The sequence below is a fragment of the Polistes canadensis genome, unplaced genomic scaffold (assembly GCF_001313835.1).
Source record: "Polistes canadensis isolate GaletaPanama2010 unplaced genomic scaffold, ASM131383v1 scaffold_329, whole genome shotgun sequence".
In the NCBI taxonomy this organism is placed as follows: domain Eukaryota; kingdom Metazoa; phylum Arthropoda; class Insecta; order Hymenoptera; family Vespidae; genus Polistes; species Polistes canadensis.
Genome location: NW_014569876.1, coordinates 49188 through 73269, shown reverse-complemented (window position 1 = coordinate 73269; position 24082 = coordinate 49188). Strand labels below are relative to the sequence as shown.

Sequence of the window (24082 nt, the reverse complement as noted above, 5' to 3'; positions counted from 1 at the left end):
AAGGTTCATAAAATGTCAGAGAATGCAATGCTGTAAATTGTGCATCCTTGCAATTTCTTTGAAATGTTTTGGTAGATATTTTTTATACTTTTAGCAAACGCATTTTAATGATTTTTATATTAAATTAAAGTACACTCTTTTGTCGTTTGATTTTCTATATTTGAACCGATACAAATGGTGAAATAAATATCTCACAGTTTAATCGATCGTCTCTTTTTTCCCTTGCTCCTCTCCCCCAGTCCCCTCCCTTACATAACATGATCTACGTGCAAACGTTTCTCGTGATACACGTGTATTGTGTGTCTGACTACTACGAGGACGAGGACGAGGACGAGGACAACGACTACTCGTGGTCTTTCTTCACTTTTTCTCATTCAAACTTAGGTCTCGTCGTAAAATAGCATCGTTTGTTTCCTTATATTCAATCCTCTCGTCATTTCTTCTTCAAAAACGTGATAGTAGTATTTTATACTTTCTTTCTTTCTTTCTCTCTTTCTCTCTTAACCAAGAGAATCAGTCAGTCAGTCAGTTAGTCAATTCAACGACGCGTATTATCGCGAGATTAGATTATCGGCAGCAACGAGCAATACAATGGCGCCAATACGTCGTATGGGGGGCATGGGGGAGAGCAAAAATAACTCAGGTAGCCAAATCGATCACCTATTATTGTTATTTTTACTTTACTTTTACTTTTTACTTTTTACTTAACTTTACTTTATTTTTGCGAAAAATGAATCGAATTTTTCGGTCGTACGAATCACGATCACGTAAACGTTTGTTTATTTGATTGTTTCGCGATTTATATTTTCTCTCGTTATTATCTGAAATATGTTCACTTTATAATAACAAAATGAAATACGACAAAGAAGTTTGCCGATTGATCGATCGTAATCTTAAACGAAAAATACCCTCGATTAAATAAACACTCGTTAAAATAGAATCGTCAACGTGTATTAAGTAAAATAAGATCGTATCTTATTAATTTTCATAATTATATACTGTCGATTCGATTAATTATCGTATTGTGTATCGATCATCTCTCTATTGTCGATTAGAAACAACACACCTATAATGTAGTTAATCTAATCTTACATAACGAAAGAAGATAATAAAAAGGAAATCGTAAATAGATTGTACACCCTTTAAGACGATGTCTTTAATAGATGTCGCGTAGTGTTCTGGAAATCTACCGAGATCGTGTTATGGTACTAGTGTTGAAAAAGAAAAATAATCAGAGCAATAAAATAAAAAACAAATAATAAATAATAATAAGAGAAAAAAATACCTCTAGTCGTTGTCATTATATTTCCGTGATGGAATTGTTTAGAAAGATGCATCGGTTCTTGACTTTTATTCTTATCTACTTGTGCATCCTCTTAACTCGCCATTATTACACCTCGCATTTCATACCAATCAATTTAATCGTATCGAATTGCTAATATTACCAAATATTTTCCAAACGATTTTTCATGGATGCGAATGATAAATTATTGAACCTTATTTTTATAATGTTTTTCTTCTATCGTTTAAAATTCAAGATTTTGTTGTTGTTCATATATTCGCGAGAGATCTCATTAAAATAAAAATAAAAGTAAAAATAATTAGTATACGACAATGGTTATTATTTTTACGAATATCTTACACTTTGGACTGTCTTGTTATAAAAAAAGAAAAATAATATATATATATATNAATTATATATTAAAAATATAAAAATAAAAAAAAGAAGAAAAAAAAGATAGATATATTATAACAGAGAGACACAAACAAAAGAATTTAAAAGCGCGATTAATTTGGATCGAAATCAAAATCCAGGCTTGGGGATAGATATGAGAAATATCAAAGGCATCGTATCTCAGATGGTCGATGTGTCGACTCTTTGGAGGAATGCCCGCTCGGTAGATAAAACAATCCGTGAATTTATATTTATAGTCACGGACGCGTTTACTCGAGATAAGCTCGTTGGTCTCTGAGAGTTCTTAGAAATTTGCAGATAATTGATCGTTCAAAATCGCGCCTGCGCGGAATAACTATAAAGAAAAACGAAAGGAAAAAATAGGGAAAAACAAAAATGAAAATCTAACGATTAGAAACTATCAAACTTATTCTATTCTTAAAACATTTGATTATGATGAAAAACAATCAAAATTAACAGGAGTAGAAGGAGGAGGAGGAGGAGGAGGTGTGGATGATAGAATAATATAGAAAAATAAAATAAGAGATAGATTCCCTATTTCACTGTTCTTCTTTTTATTTTTTTTTTCTGCACCAAAGTGCTCGCCGGACGGCAAATATTTTTGGCGCCAAGTTTTTTCCAGCAAAGGCCTGTTAACATCGGCCGAAGGTTGCTGCACTGAGATCGGTATAGTCTTCTTCTTCTTCTTTACCCCCCTTCACCTCCTTGTCAACCACCTTCTTCTTCTTTTTCTTTTCGTTATGCAGCGTTATTGTATGCAGTCGTTCTCTTATGTTAGTGTCGACGATTATTGACCTAATGCATTATCGCGAAGGAGCATATTAAAAAAAAAAAACGATGAATGCAACGTGAACGAACGAGATCATTCAGCCTACAATCATTAAAAGTTCGATACCAATGCAATTACTTGAATTATTATTATTATTACTATTAATATCGTTAGATAAATCTCAAGTATTCGTAGAAAATAAAATATAGTTTTATTGTTTATATTGTTTAATTTTTTTCCGTCTCAAAGTTTAACCATTTTTTTCGGTTTATATTTATATTTAAAAACATTTCTCGTGTATAAGAAGATAGGTTTACATATGTATCCACGTGTTTTTATTTTCCTGTCGTGTGACTCTCGTGTAGGCTGAGAATTTTACATTTACCAGAAGGATATAGGAAAGGACCATTAAGTCCTGCTTAGTTTTACCATAGAAAGGATTCTTATCAGGTTCCGGTGAATCCGATGGTATCCTCTCTCTCTCTCTCTTTTTGTCTTTTTCATTCTCTACATTTCGTTTAGTAAGAAAGGTAAAGATCGATACAACCCGATAACATTAATTTTGTCAATCCTTTCGACAAATCGTTGTGCCTATCTTCGAACATTATAAAAAAAACTTCTCGTAATTCTTCTATTTTGTTCCCTTAGATCGATTAATTCAAGATTGAATAATTTCGGTCTTTCTATTTCTATGCAAACGTAGACCATTTATTATTGTTCACCAATCGATCGTTAAGATATCGAATACGAATGACGATAGCAAACTGTTTAGATAAGAATTTGGATAAAACTTAAATCGACGTGTAATAACCAATCTCATACCGGTAACCATTTTTTTATTAGGAAAAAATATACGAAAGTTTTATTATTTTTATTATTTTTCTACTTATTATTGTTTATTTTTTTCTGCAAAGCAAGCAAGAAAATGAGTATCACGAATAATCGACAATTAAATGTTTTATACCAACACCGATAATATCATTTTTATCGTGCATGAAAAAGTATTATTATAAGACTGCGGTGTCGAAGCAATGACATCTTTAAGAGTTGACGTTACGTTTTTGTAATTAAAAAGATAGCCGATGTTATCTAATACGAGAGCTCCTAATACACGTCTGTCATTAATATAGCTAACACACATACGTATATAATTGTGTATATACGTAGATTTTAAAAGGAAATATATAATATAGTCTAAACAATAACACAACGCAAGTGATAGACAACTAAAAGAATCGTGTTACGAGGTATTGCACGATTAAAGATAAAAATGAAACTCTCTCTTTCTCTCTCTCTCGAGTCATTACATTTCTCGAATTCTTTTATCTCTTCGTATTATAGTTTTCTATGTGTGTGTGTGTTAATTGGTTATATTATATAAAAGATAAATCACAGATATTATGTAATTATATAATATAATAAGTTGAATGAGAGATTGAGAAATAATAGTTCGGGGTATTCGATTGATTCTCGATTCATCTATTAATTATTTCACTTATTACAGTTTACATATATCACTCGTAACAATTCGTCTGCGTAGAAAACAATGTAAAAAAATATGTCTACATATCTAAAGTGGAGAACCATCGTTTCGAGATATAGATATAAAAATGAAGAGACACTTTCAGATTTCTCAACGTTTTACGTTAACTTCCAAAGTTTATTTTTATCTAAACAATCTTGTTACCAAGAACACGTGAGATCAATTCAAGTAGAAGGATCGATAGAAAAAAAAAAAAAAAACAAAAAATCAATTCAATATGAAATGAAATCGTACCGAAAAGGATGACGTTTAAAATTCGTAGTATTATAGTGTAATATAGGATATTGAATTAAATTTGTCAAAGTTATCTTACGTGCATTTTCATCGTCGTTTAAATAATTTACACTCGTAATTGAGTACGTCATACGGTACGTGGTAGACTGTAAACATCATCATCGTGTGACGCACGGTATGCGCGGTATGTGGCTCATTCGAAGAAAGCCACTCTTACATGTTGTTCATAGGAAACGCAACGTTCATTTTGACATTTTTCACGATCTGAGATTTCGAAATAACGTTTCTAACTTATTCTTTTACATCTTCTTTTTCTTCTTCTTATTATTATTATTCATTATCATCGTGATCATCGTCATTATTCTCATCGTTCGTATTTCTTCTTCGTGTTCATCGTCATGGACCGAAAATTCAACCGATCGAAAAGACCACTGTGCAAGAGTCACATTCCACGTAAACGGACCAACCATATACAAGTGCTCTGCAAACAAGGTAAATGTATTTATAGAGGGAACACGACGCACGACATCTCTTCCGTTCTCTTTGCTTCCCCTCTCATCGACGTCTAGACCGGGACTCCCTTCGTTTCAAAGAGAAAGAGAAAGAGAAATAAGAGAAAGAGAAGTACTGTCGTTTCCTTGGTACCTTTGTACCTTCGAGATACCGTCTTATTTTCTGAGAAAAAAAATGAGAAAGGAACGAAAGGAAGAAAATGTCAAGATTTTTATGTTCAATCATATGTCGTAATAAAACAAAACAAAATATTCTACATACAATAAAATTAGGCCTCCTCCTTTCGTGACAATTAACACGGGTCAATACAAAATTAGATTTTAAATTTTAAAGCATAAAATTTCGATATTTTAGATTGTAATTAGATGACAAAAAAATATGCTTTTCAAACTGTTCCAACTTGATTTTTGAATACAATGCATAAAAAAAATTAGGCCTCCTCCTTTCGTGATAAATAATGACTTCTCTTAAATTTTAACGTTTTAAAGATAAAACCGATTAGGTTTTACAACAAGGCCAGGCCGTTCGTTCGTTTGTTCATTCGTTCAATCTTCGTTTTAGGTTCGCGTGCACTAGGATCGTCAAATTTTCAATTCGTTTTCTAAGTTTAGCTTGGTGATTCGGATCGACACGAGTTTACTATTACGTCGTGGTTGCATAATTTTCGAGTTTACTTCGATAAACGGGGTGAGGGGTTGGGTGAGTGAGTCTTGTAAACTATGACGAGAAGAGTCACGCGAAAAATCATGCACGAGAAAAATCCTAAAGAGAAAATAGAAAGAGTATGAGAGAAAAAGTAATAAAAAAATAAAGAAAGAGATGGGAAAGCTTTCTCCTAATTTGCATATCGACGTTTGTGTAAACCAGTCTCAGTCGGTTGGCAGCACATCGTAGTTACACGAACGATATTTGCCGAGTCGATTAGAACACTCGGTTCGATTCCTCGTCCGTTTGTTTCTTTATTTTATGACACGAAACTCCAACTTTTTCTTTAGTTCGACTGCAACGTTAATCGATTTTTATTTTTTATAGGACGATTAAAACAGCAGGAGGATGGAATGCCGCGTTAGATTTCAGATTTTTACTCAAAATAAAATAAAACAACAAAATAATACTACTACTACTAATAATAATAATAATTCCTTATCTCTCTCAAATTTAGAAATATGTTTCTTGAACTTTTTTATAACTCAATTAATTAATTTTCTTCGTGACAATAAAATGAACATTAAACTACTGCATTTAATATTTCATGATCAATTATTTCGCAAAAGTGATATTATAAATTAGTATAGAAATAAGAAATATAGAATCTTAATAGAACTCGAGATAAAATGCAAGGATCAATCTAATGCTTCCATTTAATTTCATCGTAATTTCTTTTTTTTTTGATTGTATCCTTGATGGGTAGATGCAAGTTAATCCTTGACACCGAGCTTGACACGAAGATATTTCATTTGACGACGTCACTCGTTTCTAATAATCGTCAGGACTTCAAGGCCGCGTGTGTCTCTTAAAGTATACCGCCCACGCAGAGGATATTCGTTTCTTTAAGGTCTCGAAAGGGCAAAAAGGTTCTTCGTAGTTGTTCTCTACGAAAAAGAAAAAGAACAAGAAGAACAAAAATAAGAAGAAGAATAATAAGAAGAAGAAGAAACAGTGAAGAAAGCGTGGAAGTGATGAGCTTCCGGAGAAACCTGAGAGAAACAAAGAGAGAGAATTTGGGGCGGAGCACGTTGCTGCACTCGAAACAAATAACGTAGAACGTTTCAATCTCGTCTCTGACATGAGAGAAGAACATCGTCTCCACCTTCTACGTTTCATCTTTTTCTTCTTCTTCATCATCATCCAGATATATACATCCCTTTTCCCCTCTCTCTCTCTCTTTTTTTCTACCTTCATTCAACACAAGCTTTGAAAAAAAAAAGAACTTCGATATATCCCTTATGGGAATAACTTTCTCCCATCTAAAAACTCCCTTTCATATGATTATGGTCTCTCTCTTTCTCTCTTTCTGTTTTCGAATTATTCGGACTCGGTGAAAAGCCCGAAATCTTAGCCAAATTATTGCCAATTATTATAACAACGGGACACGTGGCATTTAAAAAAAAAAAAGAAAAAGGGAGATAATTGATTGCTCGTTACCACAGCGAGGAAAAGCAAAAGAGGGCTGGTTACTCAAGCTTAGTGCCGAGGTATAAATTATAATTGAATTAGTCTGACTTCTTAATTAGTCGCTTTGAAAGGTGAACTTGGTTATTCGAGAAAGAGAAAGAGTAAGTAAGACGGTGAGAAAAAAGAGATAGAAAGAGAGGGAGAGGGGGGAAGGGGGTGGGAGGTATAAGAACTCTTTTACCTCAGAGACGAGCATTACCTTTGTCTCGTCATCACGGTTATCCCTCTCTTTCTCTCTTTCTCTCTTTTTCGGTTCCTCGTCATCGTTTTCTCCTCTGACGAGAGTTCACTTCGGAGTTCCACTCTTCCACCTACCGCGAGGTAATTTACAACGGGGGCGTCTCTGTTGCGTGTCCGACTCGCGTCTTCCTTACTGACCCCCTTTGGGCCCCCCTTCGGGCCCCTTTGCCCCGTTAACCGCTCCTGTCCTCTCCTTTTTCGACTTAACTCACACACAGACACATACCGAAAAACGTTGATTCTTTCTTCTCATCTCGAGAATATGTCACTCCTCTATTTTTTATCTTCTTTATTTCTTTTTCGAGAGAGAGAGAGATCTCTGTCTGTCTGTCTGTCTGTCTGTCCGTCCGTCTCTCAATTTGGAGATTTCAAGTCTCTCACCTGTGTGAAAATCGTCATGGTAGTATGGTGGCATCTTTCATCGGTCATTCTTCTTCTTGGTTTATCCTTTGTCGGTTCATCCCTGAATATAATATATTCGTAATAGGTACCAGACTAACACCATCACTACTACTACCACCATAATCGGTGCTCGAGAAGATTGCAATGGCTATTGTTTTCCTTCTGTCCTCAGTTTACGAGCGAGAGTCTCGTGCTTCGTTCTCGAGCGTAATGAATCACGAGAGTAGTATGTTAAAAAAAGATAAAAAATATAAAGAAAGAGAGAGAGAGGGAAACGTCATCGAGATTTACATGATTTGTATTAATAGAATACATTTCTCATTCGTCTAACGAATAGTAGAATCGTAGGAAATGTGCATAATTATGATTACATTCGTTTAAAAACGATTATATTTTGTAATGCATAATTAAATGATTAACCCCTTAACATACGGTTGGCCCTCTTAAAATTAGAAATATTTGTACTAATTTAATCTAATATAAATCAAAATAAAATTACAATTTTCTAACATAAATCTTAGGTTAAGGGATTAAACTTTTATAGTTATAATTTTTGCGAAATATACATAGACACGAGGTATCTTATTACGAAAATAATTTCTTTTTCTTTTTTAATCAGTCACCGTGTTCTTATATATATATATATATATATATATATACATCTCACTTTAATCAGAAACGATCGTAATTTCGTTGCAAAATTTTATCAGTCCGACTGCGTTTTCCGGCAGCGTGCGCAAAACAAACGTCGGAATTCCCAAGATGCGACCCTTTATTCATTGTTCCTCTCTCTCTCTCTCTCTTTCTCTTTCTCTCTCTCTCTCTTGGTCTTGACTTCATTCGTATCTCATTTCCACGCTCGTAAAGCAGACGTTTATTATCGCGCGTCTCTCGCGATAAGCGTTCTCTTCCGACGACAACAACGAGGACAACGAAAATGCGACGAGAGTCTCGCAACAACCATTCACGTTTGAAAATCCAGAACAAGACGTCCCATTCTTGTATCTTCTTCCGTTTACACACTCTATGCAACGAGAAGAGTATTACTCACACTCGAATAATATACTGAAAATGTGTGCTCCATTTCGCACAGGAGTACAATAAATTTCGTTGTTGGATAAAATGTGTAAAAAAATAAAAGAACTATCTAAAAGAAAGACACACGTTTCGTAGATGAGAATTTCAAGATGGTAGATTCTAACTTCGATAGGACGTAGCTGGAATATTTTCCAATGATATTTCGGTAGCATCTAAATTCACTTTCCAAAACGTGCCAAAATAAGTATAACTTCAAACATAGAATATCACAGAAGACAGAACAAAACGTTCGGTTCGTGAAATCCCCCCTAGGACAAATTCGGCTCGTTAATTTTCAAGCCGAGTAGTAGACACGCGACCACTGCTAATTAATTTCGAATTTAGTTGAGATTGTATCTTATAGCGCCAGCAATTTGTATATCCTACAACAAGCTAGATACGAGAAAAGGGGTTTTGTCTTTTAAAGATCGTACATCTTAAACAGATACTTTTCTTTTTGTCTCAGAATGAAGAGGAAAGAGGATAGATAGAAAAAGAGTAGAAGGGGTTGGTTGGTTAGTCAGTTGGTTGGTTTGTTGGTTGGTTGGTGTCCTGGGGCTAAGAATAGCAGGCGGTAGCCGTTTGCCTGATGCAAATTCGAATGCCGAAAACATTCGCAATGTATAATTCATCGTGCCGGACCCGCCGGCGTCTACCTACACGCGATACTACGCGTGCTTTCCTGACCGTGACACAATGTTTGCGGTCGAGGGGGAGGGTGTGTGTACGTTTGAACACGCACACCTCCCTCACCTCACCTCATCTCACCTCCTTTCTCTCATTCTTTTCCATTTCGTTTCTTCTTTCTCTTACTAATGCATTCTGGCCGCACGTGGAACGTAATCCTGTACGCACGCGCCCCGTAAAACCACAATGAAAGATATACTATGATACATACATACATATTTCCGGGGAATAATCAGATGTGTTGTTGTTTGCCATGGTAAGATTTAATATGGAGAAACTTCGGTAGTGTGACACACTTTTCAATTATTTTTTTCTATTTATTATACTTACTTTTGGGGTAAAACGCGTTTGGGAAAAACATATCACGAGTGATCTAATTCTAGAAATTATCCAAGTTCTATGGAAAGTTAGATTTACTTATAGGATCGTATGATGTTCGAAGAGGTGGCATACAAAATTGTGTCAACTGTTGTTACAGTTTTCACTTTGTACTATGGGAATAGGTTGCCAAAATAAAAGAATAGAACATACATAAATACATTCAAGTATTTTATATATATGTATTGTTAAAGATTCATTATTTTTTCTTTTGTTTTGTTATATATAATACGCCAACTTATTAGGTGCATTTTCTTATTTGAAAGATGCAAAAAAAGTTTGGGAAAACTTACTCGAAGATTGGAAGACTATCAATCGAGTTGTCTGACTATCGTTGACTTTATCTACTTAAAGTAGTCAGATTTTCTTCGAAATCATCTCTAACCTTACGTCAGATTGTTCAAAACTTTTTTAGATTCGTGAAATCATTCGAATAATTTTTCTATTTAAGGAACAATTTACGACACTTGTTTTTTTTCGGATTTCTATCTCCTTGACCTATTGAAAATCGTCGTATTTTTCAGTCGATTATGTTTAACGTTACTTAATTCAAAACCATAAGGATAACATTTCTCATTGTTCGTTGCAATTAACGCTTTGTGAAATTTTCTTTGCAAATGAAACGTGTACTAAGTTTGCAAAGTTATTTCTGTCGAGTAATCGAAAGATCGATCGAAAAAAGGTGCGAACCCACGGGTCAGGTTTTAGCACATCGTTCGAAATAACGTAAAGGGTAAACAGAAATTAGAATTGCCAAGTTTATTAAAAGAAAGAAAAAGAGAAAAGAGGGGGAGAGGGTAGGAGAGAATGATTGAAATGATGAGATGAGAAGCGCGAATTTATTTGGCAATTATTTCACTTACGTTTATTTGTTAACGATGAACCGAAAATCCTGTTGGTATCCTGTTAAATACTAACAGTATCTCTCTCTCTCTTTCTCATTTAATTGAACACCAGCGAAAAAAAAAATAATAATAATAATAAAAAGAAGAAAAAACAACATATATGTGGTATATACTCAGCTTCCTCATTTTAAACGTTGTTAACTAATAGGAGAAGGATGAGGAGGATAAGGAGTATGAGGATGAGGATTAGGAGGTGAAGGAAAAGAAGAGCTAGTAAAATTAATTAAGAAATAAGAAAGACCACCGGCGTGGAAGAAGACCAATCGATGATATTACTGCAGATCGTATAACATGAATCGAGCTTATAGCATGGGGGAATACATTTTATGGTCTCATCGATGACTCCTAATGATATTCTCAAAACTTGTCACAGTTAATGCGAATAATTATCAACCTACAACGAATTATCAATTGTTCAATTTGGATAATCAGATGTTTAATTATTGAATCGATGATTAATAATTATTTCCTTGATTATTCAATACAATTCTCTTTCGAAAAAAAGGGGGTTGTTATCGTTTCTTCAACCCCTTTTAATATCACCGATAAAATCGTCCCCCCACCTGTTTAAATGGGGTAAAAAAAAGAAAATAAATAGAAAATAATTCGAATTCGTGTGTGCGCGCTTGTGAAATAAACTCGAGAAGCTTCACATTGACAAGCCAGTCCATGGGGACGCCATATCGGACCACCTGGACGCGGTTAGGTCATCGTCGTTGAATATCGAGGCCAATTAGTGGCAATCCATACCGCCGATTGGATACCACGTTCCTGCTTACTATATTCCCGATTGGATATCACTCGGCCATGACGAAATCCCTCCTGCGAGGAGTGTAGATGAAACGACCGCCTTGGACTGGTTCTATCATTTTTCTTTCTTTTTTTTTCTCATTTTCTTTCCTTTTTTATTTATTTATTTCTATTTTCAATTTTCTATCGACATTATCGTTTACTCGGTGCAAATCATTCGCTAATTACATTTAAAACTACTCGTTCACGCACACGCAAACGATCTACGTCAAGGTAATTGTAGGAGTAGGGGAAGGAGAATGTACGTTTAGTATGCACAAGTATTATACTGATAAATATATATATATATATATGTATGTGCAAGGTCTTCGTTAATGGCGCCCGTGTGATTATGCATATTGATGGCCGTTCCACGGTGCAACGATTGATTTCATCGCTAATTGTATTCAACCGCTTTAACTCGTTATCGCGAAAATGATTCTTCTATTTTTCTCGTTTCATCTCATACTTATCGTTTCTCGTTTCTTTTTATTCCTTCTTTCCTTCTTTCTTTATTTATTTATTTTACTTTTTATCTAAGAACGTTTTAATTAGATATATCGAGAATGCGCGTTAACTTAGGTATTATACTTCATTCGATACTTAACGAACTATTTTCATGATCATCTCACGATACTTCATCTTCTTCTTCTTCTTCTTCTTCTTCTTCTTCTTGTGAGGCAACTTTCTTTATCGCGAATAAATTCTCGATTACTTCAACGAGTATGTTAGTTCATCGTGTATCGGTACACTTAAAATAAATCTAAATAAAATAGAATGAAAAATATTGAGAACACACACACGCGTGTGTTGTTAACCGTTCGAAAAGTGGACAACATTACGAGCTTCATCGATTATGACTAATTTAAGAAGATTTTCAAGAAGTTAATGAACAAATTACTTCGAAATATTAAACGATCATCGTGTAATCTCAGTTAGGTGAAATCATGAAAGGAAAGGAGACACATTATCGTTAGAAATAAAAATAAGAAAAAGAAGAGAAAGAGAGAGTAGGTCGGCTTTTAATGTGCCGATAAGGTGTCCAATGGTATTGGGGCCCTTTTCTGGGTTAAGCAAACATTTCAAGTACTCGTCACTACAAGTAGACAACGTAGAATCGAAAAGATATCGCGAAGAAGTGATAGACAAGAGGACAAAGGGGGCTGGAGGGGTTGGTCTAAATCGAATTACGTCATTCCTTTTTATTTTCGTCTCATTTCGCTTGTCAAATTCTTAGAAATTTTCTTTCAAACCATTTAGCTTATTCCATCGAAGTTGAAAGTCTTCTTATCTGACCCATGCATGTATATACAGTGTGACATACCTACTCCCACGGTTTCGTTTTGTTATCAATGAATAACAACCGCTAACTTCCTTTTTGGAATTTCATGATTCCCTTCTCTCTCTCTCTTTCTTTTTTTCTGTCAAATTAAAGATTATTTAATATTTTTATATATTACGCTTTTTTATTATCTCGGAATACGTTGTTTCAACGAAATCCGTCTCTCTCAACTATCGTGACATTTTATTTATGATCCATACTTTATCACGCGTGTTTGTCATCGAGATAGATAGTAAGTGGGTTTTAAGTTCATCGATAGGATGAAGTACGGAATTCATCATCATTTTTGCACGTAGAGATCATTTTCCATTATCAAGATTTGCAATATTTGAAAAAATACATCACTCTCAGAGTAGGCATGGATCATAAATTTCGATTTATGAATTATATTATTTCTTAAACTTTCTTTTTTTGTTACATAGACACATCGTATATTTTTATCGAACGTACAATGTTCCGAACACCGTTTAGATTACATTTCTAATTTTTTGGATTAACGGATCGTAATACTCGATGTATCGAGTTGCTATTTGAATAGGGCCCTAAAAGTGCGACGGCTTTTGTGCGGATTCCTCATCTGCTACCAGTTTCGCATGACTAATTCTACCGGCTGAATGAGTCATCGTCATCGTCATTGAAAACTAAAAAAGAAAAAAGTATCTTTACTTGTCATACGAATTATTTTCCAACGACATTGTGTTTCGTTGAATTCTTGCATTCGTAATATAACGCTGAGAGGATTATATATATATATATATATAAAACGATAATAATAAAAATACGTATACGTTAAAGAAAGACAATTTAAACGATGGTTTATTACATAAAAATATGTACGAGTGATCATCATTCTCGAATGGCAGGACGATGTTTAAAACGAAAGTGAAAGTTTTCCAGAAATTCTCTACTCTTCTTTATATTATTATTATTATTATTAATATTATTATTATTATTATTACGAAAGAAGTGTCTCCGAAAATAAATCTTTATCCTTTTTTCTTTTTTTTTTATTATTAATTTTAATTTTCGATAAATCAAACAATCATCTTTCTTTTTTTTTTTTTTCTCTCTCTCTTATGTCTGGAGCTAACGGTAAAAAAATTGAAAAGGTACCGAAAGCAAAAGAGAAAGAAATAATGAAAAAGAGAGAGAGAGAGAGAGAGAGAAACGTGGTCATCCTTTGACGATAGCACGCGAGATATACTCTTTCTTCGAAAGAGAAAAAACGAGTGAGAGTTTAAGTGACGATGGTGGGTGGGCGAAATGGTTATTTAAATACCCCCATAGAGCCCATTACAGATTACGGCCGAGCACAACAAACGTCGAGGCACGAGCGCTATGAGTTGAATCGTACGATACAAGAACACGCAATGAGAGATGAAGAGAAAAATAGAATAATACAAATTTCGGCTCTTTCTTCATACGTTCCTCTTCTAAAAAAAGACTCCTTTTCTTTCTACTCTCAAGACTTTTGATCCTTGTAAAAAGAAAAAGAACTATTGAAAGAGTATAAAAAAACAAAATGTAAGTCACGCGTACAAATTTCGAAAGGTTTTCTTCCCTTCGTTCGGATCTTTCGCAAAAGTTGAAGAATCTCATTAGATGTGAATTAGGTTTTAACTCAGATACCCACCACAATTGATGCACTCGTGTGCATTTATTATGAAAAGAAAATCGATCATTATGTTGTTTCGTTTCTTTTTTTATTTGTAAACGTCAGTTAGGTGAAAGACCATTGGAACACGCGTGTTCGTTTCGTAATCTGACGTCATCGTAATACTACCGATGGCAAACGTTTCGTGCCCTTCCGTCGCTATAGTAAATGAATCACGTTTCTTCGTAATGTGAGCTTACGCGTCAAGCTGCACGAATTGTTAGGTTGTTTCCTAGACCGAAGCTAAACCGATACGAGAGATGACCGAGTTTTTCGAGCTCTCAACGTTTAGCTCGGTGATTAGGCGATCACGTTCCGTTTCAAGCGCATTTTCTCGGAGCCACGTAATTTATTTAGTCGTTCATTCGTCATCCATTACACACAACAAGATATATACAGAGTGTTCTACATAATTCTGCTCACGATTTTTTAATTACTTCCTATAATTTGACAAACAAATACTTTAAACAAAAGTTCATCTGTTTTTTCATTGATTGACTCTACATTGCAATCGAAAAAAGGTTTAGGAAAATTGTTACTTAAACAAAACGCAAACAGTTTGATTTGTACAGGTGCCACTCTGGGTACTTTGCAGCAAATAGATTTTCTGAATCTAGATTTTATGATTTTATGAATATTTTTTATGCTAAAAGTGAATATATTTTAATAAAATTTATACTAAATTAAAGTACACTCTTTTGTCTACGCGTAGAATACTTTATTGAGTTATAATGGCATTCCTTTTTTTTTTTTCGTAGATTTTTCTAAGAAATTTTCCCACTCGATCACGGAGGTCGTTTGAAAAAAAAAGTTATCGGTTGCCTAAATGAAATTCCAGAGACTCAATTAACCGTGGCTTTTTTTGGTATAACGTAGTACGTAGATTAACGAACGAATTAACGAGGAGGCATGGAACGACGAAAATTCAAAGAGGGAAAGGGCGATATCCTTCGGCTGGTTAAGAGCATCGAGCTATTCAACCCTTTTAAATCGTCTCGAGTGAGGTACGAGGAATGCGACAGTCCAATGGGAGATCTCGATTAGGCGTGGATCATCCTTTAAGAAATTTTCCTTTCTATTTCTAAGTCGAATAAATATGAACTTATCGTATGGATGGTATTACGATTAGTATATCACTAAAATATTTTTTATATTGTTTGTTAATTTATCTTTTTCATAATATTCTTTTACACCACATATAAGTATGTGTAATTATGATATTGAACTAAAAAATTAGTCATAATTATCAGTACACGTATGTTTCTTTTTTTATAATGGGTAAGGGATAAAAAGGAGGGGGAGGAAGAAAAGAATCTACAATCTAATGAAAATAAAATCGTAAACAAATATCTACTTTTCTCTCACATATTACGAATAGAAATAAATTTTCCTATATAAAACAACTAAAAAGAATATTTGTAAAGAAACGTATATCCAGGGCATTAGATTAATTCGCAAATAAAAATTGGAAGGACGAAATAGTCGTCATCGTCGCCACGCGCCATAGATGACGACGCGTGTTATTCTTTTGAACTGTTAGTTATGTACCGGCTCGCGCCTTTTAGATAGTTTTTCTTATCGAAAGATGACGGGAAGCGTGTCGGGAATGAATGTGACGCCGGCGGAACGTCGCGGCTTTCGAGCAAAAACCATGTCGCGCGTTTCTCCACCCTCTTACTCCCCCTGTATCCCCCTGTATCCCCATGTATCCCCCTTTCTATCCTTGCTATCCTTTTTCTTGACTCGTCGTCCCTTGGAAGAACACTTCACGCACGATGACTCTTCACGTAACGTTTCGCCAGTCGTTCGTCTCCTCTTTCCTCTCTTCCTCTCTTCCTCTCTTCCTCTCTTCCTCTTTCTTATCTTCTTCTTCTTCTACTTCAACATCTTTGTGGTTGTCGTCATCGTAGACGACTATATCTGCCACTTCACGTGGCACCAGCCTCCAGGCACGAGTACGACCTACTCCTTTAGGAACAACCACCCATAAGAAAATAGAAAGAGAGAAAGATTGAATTTAATCAACAAGACAATTTTACTTCTCGACACCATACGGATAGTTTAAACGCCTATGATGTCTCTTTTAAATCGACGACGCCAGACAGATAACTTTTTTTTCGGTTTTTTTTTTTTTTNTTTTTTTTTTTCGTAGATTTTTCTAAGAAATTTTCCCACTCGATCACGGAGGTCGTTTGAAAAAAAAAGTTATCGGTTGCCTAAATGAAATTCCAGAGACTCAATTAACCGTGGCTTTTTTTGGTATAACGTAGTACGTAGATTAACGAACGAATTAACGAGGAGGCATGGAACGACGAAAATTCAAAGAGGGAAAGGGCGATATCCTTCGGCTGGTTAAGAGCATCGAGCTATTCAACCCTTTTAAATCGTCTCGAGTGAGGTACGAGGAATGCGACAGTCCAATGGGAGATCTCGATTAGGCGTGGATCATCCTTTAAGAAATTTTCCTTTCTATTTCTAAGTCGAATAAATATGAACTTATCGTATGGATGGTATTACGATTAGTATATCACTAAAATATTTTTTATATTGTTTGTTAATTTATCTTTTTCATAATATTCTTTTACACCACATATAAGTATGTGTAATTATGATATTGAACTAAAAAATTAGTCATAATTATCAGTACACGTATGTTTCTTTTTTTATAATGGGTAAGGGATAAAAAGGAGGGGGAGGAAGAAAAGAATCTACAATCTAATGAAAATAAAATCGTAAACAAATATCTACTTTTCTCTCACATATTACGAATAGAAATAAATTTTCCTATATAAAACAACTAAAAAGAATATTTGTAAAGAAACGTATATCCAGGGCATTAGATTAATTCGCAAATAAAAATTGGAAGGACGAAATAGTCGTCATCGTCGCCACGCGCCATAGATGACGACGCGTGTTATTCTTTTGAACTGTTAGTTATGTACCGGCTCGCGCCTTTTAGATAGTTTTTCTTATCGAAAGATGACGGGAAGCGTGTCGGGAATGAATGTGACGCCGGCGGAACGTCGCGGCTTTCGAGCAAAAACCATGTCGCGCGTTTCTCCACCCTCTTACTCCCCCTGTATCCCCCTGTATCCCCATGTATCCCCCTTTCTATCCTTGCTATCCTTTTTCTTGACTCGTCGTCCCTTGGAAGAACACTTCACGCACGATGACTCTTCACGTAACGTTTCGCCAGTCGTTCGTCTCCTCTTTCCTCTCTTCCTCTCTTCCTCTCTTCCTCTCTTCCTCTTTCTTATCTTCTTCTTCTTCTACTTCAACATCTTTGTGGTTGTCGTCATCGTAGACGACTATATCTGCCACTTCACGTGGCACCAGCCTCCAGGCACGAGTACGACCTACTCCTTTAGGAACAACCACCCATAAGAAAATAGAAAGAGAGAAAGATTGAATTTAATCAACAAGACAATTTTACTTCTCGACACCATACGGATAGTTTAAACGCCTATGATGTCTCTTTTAAATCGACGACGCCAGACAGATAACTTTTTTTTCGGTTTTTTTTTTTTTTATTTGGTATTCGCTATTAAACGATACGATAAACACGATGACGAATTCGTGAATAGTATAGTACGTTTTCTCGGTATTATTTTACGTTTGAAAAAAGTAACGAGTATATGATATACAAGAATTTCGAGGAATAAGGATGACTCGTTCCGTAGGATTCATAAAATTAACGACACAGTATTTAATTAATTAATTAATTAATGTTAACAAGTTTCGAAATGAAATGACTCGTAGACAAATTTTCGGTTCGCATTCGTGTTCGTAAGACAAATCTCGGTTCATTCGTGATCAATTGAACCTGAATTTTCTTATTGAACATCAATGGACCAATATGTTGGATCGGAATTTTATGCGGGTGACGAGAATTAACTTATCCGTGGAATAAGTGAGAAAGAGAGAGAGAGAGAGAGAGAGTAGATTATCATGCTTGAAAAGAATTTAAGAAGCCTATCTAAGCCGAAAAAAAATTAGGATTTTACGAGCCTGATTGTCGACACAAGCTGCCACGCGATAACGTTTACTTTTATTGATGCCGAATTACCTGAATAAATTTCGTCTAGTTTTGTCTACCGTTTATATATTTATTTAATTTATTTATTATTTATTTATACTCCGTCCTTTTTTTCGGATTTGAAAGGAAATGATTTCAACTTAAAAGAAACTGATAATACTTTTTATTAACATTTAATTTATTAACAAAATCGCGAAAATCGTTCTCAGAAGTAATCCTCGCGATTATAAACGGTGTGATTCGTAAATTATGACAATTTATTGGCGTTAAACGTTAAACGTGAGGGTTAGTTAAACTAGCGTAACATCAATGCTTCATAAATTTTTCGGAATAAACGTCGAAGAGGGAACAACCGAGACTCCCTTCCATTGGTGCGAGTGATTTGTTACAATTCGATACGCCTATTTAGGAAACATTTGGGGTTTTCTATTGTCGAAGGGAAACGACGACCAGGTGACACTTTTTCGGCTCGTGCTCTTTTCAAACCCACTAAATTTCGTGGTTTCTTTCTTTCCTCTCTTTCTTTCATGGTTTCTTATTGAATAGAGACGTTCACGAATTTTCTTCCATAGAACCAAACGATTGTAACGATTTTTCATTCTTACTCCCCACTCTCTTTCTCTCTTTCCCTTCGAAATAATATTCTTAAAAGTCGATCACATAAATCGAAAATAAGCTGCTTGAAAACCCCATGGAATATGATGATGTATCATCGGTCTTACGTTTGATAGAAATGAATGAGTATACTCTCACGTTTACTATTTTAAATTCAAACTTGCAAGCTGTGTGCAAGTTTCTGATTCGTCAGAGTTTTGATCTATGGTGATTCGTCAAGGATAATAAAAATGATAGGTTTCAAGTTAGCCCTAGTTGATGAACGGGTGAAATCGAGACAAAATATTCAATGAAGAAGGGAAGGAAGATTGTGGGTGGTTGGTGGTGGTGTCCAGCTGAGAACCATCGACAACGGCACCAACTCGGTAGCCACGTTTTTCATCGGCGTGTCGATTGCCCGGACCCGGGCCGGGCCCGGGCCTGATCTATTCAAGTGTTGGCAGTTTTTCACTCCGCGGCCAACGAATATTCCTCCCTCCCCACTAAAATTCAACTTTTCGAACGTAGTCCCCACGTGGCCACGAGGAGGAGGTGGAGGAGGATGTCATACCAGCTCGTCAGAGTTAGTTCTCGGTTGCATTCACTGTGCTGATCTCGTACCGGTGATCACACAATATCATCTTCTCTCTTATTTTTCTTACGTTTAAATAAATTAAAAAACAAATCTATTTTGCAAAGTTGCATTCGATCGTTTATCGTCTAATACAATATAAACCCCATATAGTGATTAAATCTATTTCATTTATCGAACGGATTGAAAGAATTTTGGTTTTTTTTTTCTACAACAAAAAATACATCAGATAAATTTCGGTCACGAATTTGGTGTATTTTTTCGGTGACGTTAGAAATTCTTACGCAGGATTTTACGGTGACGCGTGGGAGATTAATTAATTAACGGATCGTGTGTGTGTCTTGTACAAGTTTTTTAAGTTTAACACGCGGTGTGTTTCTTTTTTTTATGCAATTCGATCGGCCTATATTTCTATTGTCTCGTTTTAAATCAGGTACGACTGAGATTATTACGTATATAGAGTATTGTTTTTTGGATTCAATGAGAAATAATGGGACGGAGATGACGACACGAAGTGATCATACGACGATATGTTGTGTTCGGAGATTTTTAGGTGAGTTAAATTTCGATCGATTGTAATTCATAAAACAAAAATCCGAAAAAAGAAAAAATGAGAATGAAAATTTTCGATGAAAGTTGACAACGCGAGTGTGACGACGATTTGATTATTCCGCGGAATATGTGTACATTGTCGTTTTAAAAATATTGTTGTCAAGAGGACGACAAAAGTTTCTGTCTTCTCATTGAGATTCCACGAGAGCTCGGAATTCTTCAACCTCGGCCACGTGCTCCTCCTCAAAGGCGCGAAGCTTCATCGCGAAAACGTTTACTTCTGACGTCCGAGTCAAAGAGCCTCGAATCATCATCCTTCTCCTCATCCTCCTCATCCTCCTCCTCCTCTTCCTCGTTCTTACGAAGCAAGATACTACGTCGATACTAGAAATACTGGAAATACTGGATTTTTCACGTCCTCCCTCTCGAACAGTTTCTTCTATCATTTTTCTTCGTTTCTTTCTCTCTCTCTCTCTCACACACACTTTCACGAATAATATATCTAGTATATATCTAAAAATGATAGAGATACTTTCATCTATATAATTAAGCTGTTTATTTTGATAGTGATGTAAGTCACTTTTTTATTTTTTATTTTTTAAATGAAAAGATACCGTTCAATTGTAATTAGTGTTGCCATTAACTGAATTTTTTTGAAGAAAAGTGACTTATGCCATTTTCGAAATAAACGTCTCAATTAATGTTTGAGACTTTATCTTAATTATTATGCAACGAAAGGGAAAACATAGAATAATGAATGTAACACACGTTTTGATAATACTCTGTCATAGAGAATATTTTCGAGGCTGACTAACGAGACGACGAAGGTTGTTCTCTGTCAGCGGGACATCAAACGTTCTGACTAATTTTCCAATTATGTAAAAGCATGCAAGAGTTGAGGTACACTGATGAGAGGGAATACTCGTACACCTTGGAACTGATTGGAGCTTATTGACAGGTGGTCGACAAACGGCAGCATGGGTTTTCGCGAAAAATCGATTCTTCGATCGGATCGTTCAGATAAGGAGAATAAGGTGCAACCCGATTTCGTGAGACAAGATCCGAACACATATTCTCCTCTTTCTCTTTCTCTTTATTTCTATCTTCCTTACTCTGACAGTATCAATGTTATTACTGTCCTCGTTAAAGGCTGCTTTTGGAATATGAAATTACCTCTCGTCGAGAATGCAGATCCTTATCTTTCTTTCCTCTTATTTTTTATTCTCATCTTTGAGAAATAATATAATAAGAAGAAGGATAGGAATAAAAATCATCATCTTCTTTTTGTTAGGATTTTTCGGTTCTGTTATAATAACTTTTTTTGAAGTTATACTTTTTTCGGTGTGCGTTTTGGAAAAAGTCATATGAGGAGTGAATGTAGATTATTACTATCATTATAAAAATGTATCTAGAAAAAAGACAGAATCTTGGAAACAAACAGCAGACGGTGTTCCTAAAGTGGTCACCCATGCAAGTATTAAAAACCGTGTCCCAATGTTGCTTGATTTTTGTGATCGAACGGGAACTAGTGCTTGCAGCGTGGCATGGTCGTTGATAAAAATCAATGTAAAAAATATTGAAAAAATCATGTAAAATAGCGTAGTAGAATAACATAAACTTAGCAACGTCTCGATAATAGGAAAAGGTCTTAACGTTGTGACGTTTAGCGCACTTCCAGTTGCGAGTTAACCGTCTCGCCGGTACAATTAAACCTCGGAAACCTGAGATGACTGCATATGGGGAACCGCAGCCACGCATTATGCGTTCGATGCATGTCGCGTTGGATATACGGTGATAAACGTAAGAGAAGTGAATCTTTCTTCTCTCTCTCTTTCTTTCTTTCTTTTTTTCTAAGTTAAGAATCACATTGGCTTTTACGATCAAACGATATCCGAAGTGGTATTCGATTACAAGAAGATTGAACGATAGAGAAATAGAGGAAATGAAAATAATTGGTAGCCAAATAATCTATCATAAATCTTAATCTATTATTATATTATATATCCTCGATATATATTAAAATCAAATACGTAATTAAAAACGTGTTTCTCACGTGTAACGAATATCAGATATGAAATTAAAGTAAACGTTTTAATATAACGTAAGTTAAACCATTAATCTTTTTGTTATTTATTAAATCATATCATCATCATCATCATCATCAATGCATTGATTAATTTCGTCCCTTTTACTAGTAACGTTTCCTTGCCCTCGTTGTTATAAACCATTGGTGTTCACCTGTGTGTTATGTTCTGTGTAACACAAGATGCATTCACGTTGCACAATTCGTGTGGCTGTGAACCACACGAGCAGCTCACTTGCAACTGGGTTATTACTTACAAACAGTGACACACCGTCTTACTACTTTTGATTTCTAACAAGATACTCGTGTTCTTTTATTTTTAAGTACAAACTTTCAATTATATTTCCTCAAATGCATCCCTTTCGAAAAGTAATCTCAATATTTGATGTTGTTAGTATGCTACCGTATGTTGCATTAATTATTCCGATTGATTGATTGATTGATTGATTGATAGATCCGAGGCACGTGCCACGTCAATCGCATGATTTCGAAAGAAACAAGAATGATGAAGAAGAAGAGCTACCGATAAGAAAAAAAGAATTCACCCATCGATTAGAGATGAATATTATTTTCATGATAGAGAAAACATCGGTGAGTTGCATTCGTTGAATGCAACGATTCATGCAATCTACCAATCGTAATTTGTCTCCGATATTAATCATGCACCTTACACCTTATTATGAATAATTCCTTGAATCTTCCAATTTCAATTTGTAAGATTGATGTAATAATCATTATTTGAATCAATTTATATTCGGGTTATTTATTAACACAAATAAGATAAAATTTATATCTCTCTTCTCAGCAAAAAAAAACATAATTATTTGTGAAATAATATTGATGTGAATTAATTTATTGTTACAGGTTACCACAGCTTGCCGTTTTAGCGAAGATTTTGTGCCTCCTGATGGTAAGTTTTCATTCTTACGTAATCCCATTATCTTCGATCGAGATTCCAATTAGATTTGCGATATCACCAAAGACTCGAAACTTTCTAACGATCTAGTCTTATAACTTGAAATAGTAAAAGGATCCCTTAAGACCATAAAATTACATCGGTATATATCTATTCTGCGAAAAACTTAGTCAAAGTTTCTTATTTCCAAACTAGTTTGTATTATCTTTGAAAGAAATAACTAGTATATAGTAGGTACAGTAAACTCACCCAATAATAATAATAACTATGATACCTACCAACTAAATCGACTTTCAATAGTTTAACCAATGACACGCAAAGTTTAGCGAGAAAACTCGTAATAGTAGAAGAGAAACGTGTAGTTTAGTCGTATTACTTTTGCAAACTGGCATATACATTGTTACTTTTCATTCTTATCTACTTCACATACACACTAAAACAGTCTATAGATATATACATATATATGTAAATAGATGTTTGCGTGTGCATGTATCTACATAATACGTGTAACCAACCGATAGTAGCTCTTTCCCTCCACCTCCTCCACCTCCACCTCCAGTAGTCTGTTCGGTGACCGGGTCAGATCAAAGATATTCTCTTCGTGCGAGAAAGAGAGAGAAGGAATTCGTGTTACAAGTTAAAGATAAAGATAAAAATACGAAAAAAATAAAAGTAAGAAGAGGAGGAGAATATCGCGTGTTGGAAGTCGTGCCAGGACTTAGTAAATCGACGATTACGTCGGTGAGCACCTTACCTGCCATAGATTAATGATCGGTGCTTCCACTCCTACGCGTTTACAACTCCGACGATTTATATCGACGTCCTCGTTCGTTCATTCGTTCGTTCGTTCCTTTTGCTGCTTTTAAGCTTCTACTCTTTCTTACCTAACCAACGATGATCCCTTT

General features: G+C 35.1%; 1 protein-coding gene across 3 annotated transcripts in view; it reads left to right on the top strand.

Annotated features, from left to right (window-relative positions):
• The window catches only part of LOC106791662 (fibroblast growth factor 17), a 104474-nt gene that overhangs the window by 68981 nt on the left and 11411 nt on the right, over window positions 1-24082 (top strand). For all 3 annotated transcript variants that reach the window (XM_014757485.1, XM_014757483.1, XM_014757486.1), the window contains exon 2: window positions 23126-23171. In XM_014757485.1, the coding sequence (XP_014612971.1) occupies window positions 23126-23171 (46 nt within the window). The remainder of the gene's footprint in view (window positions 1-23125; window positions 23172-24082) is intronic.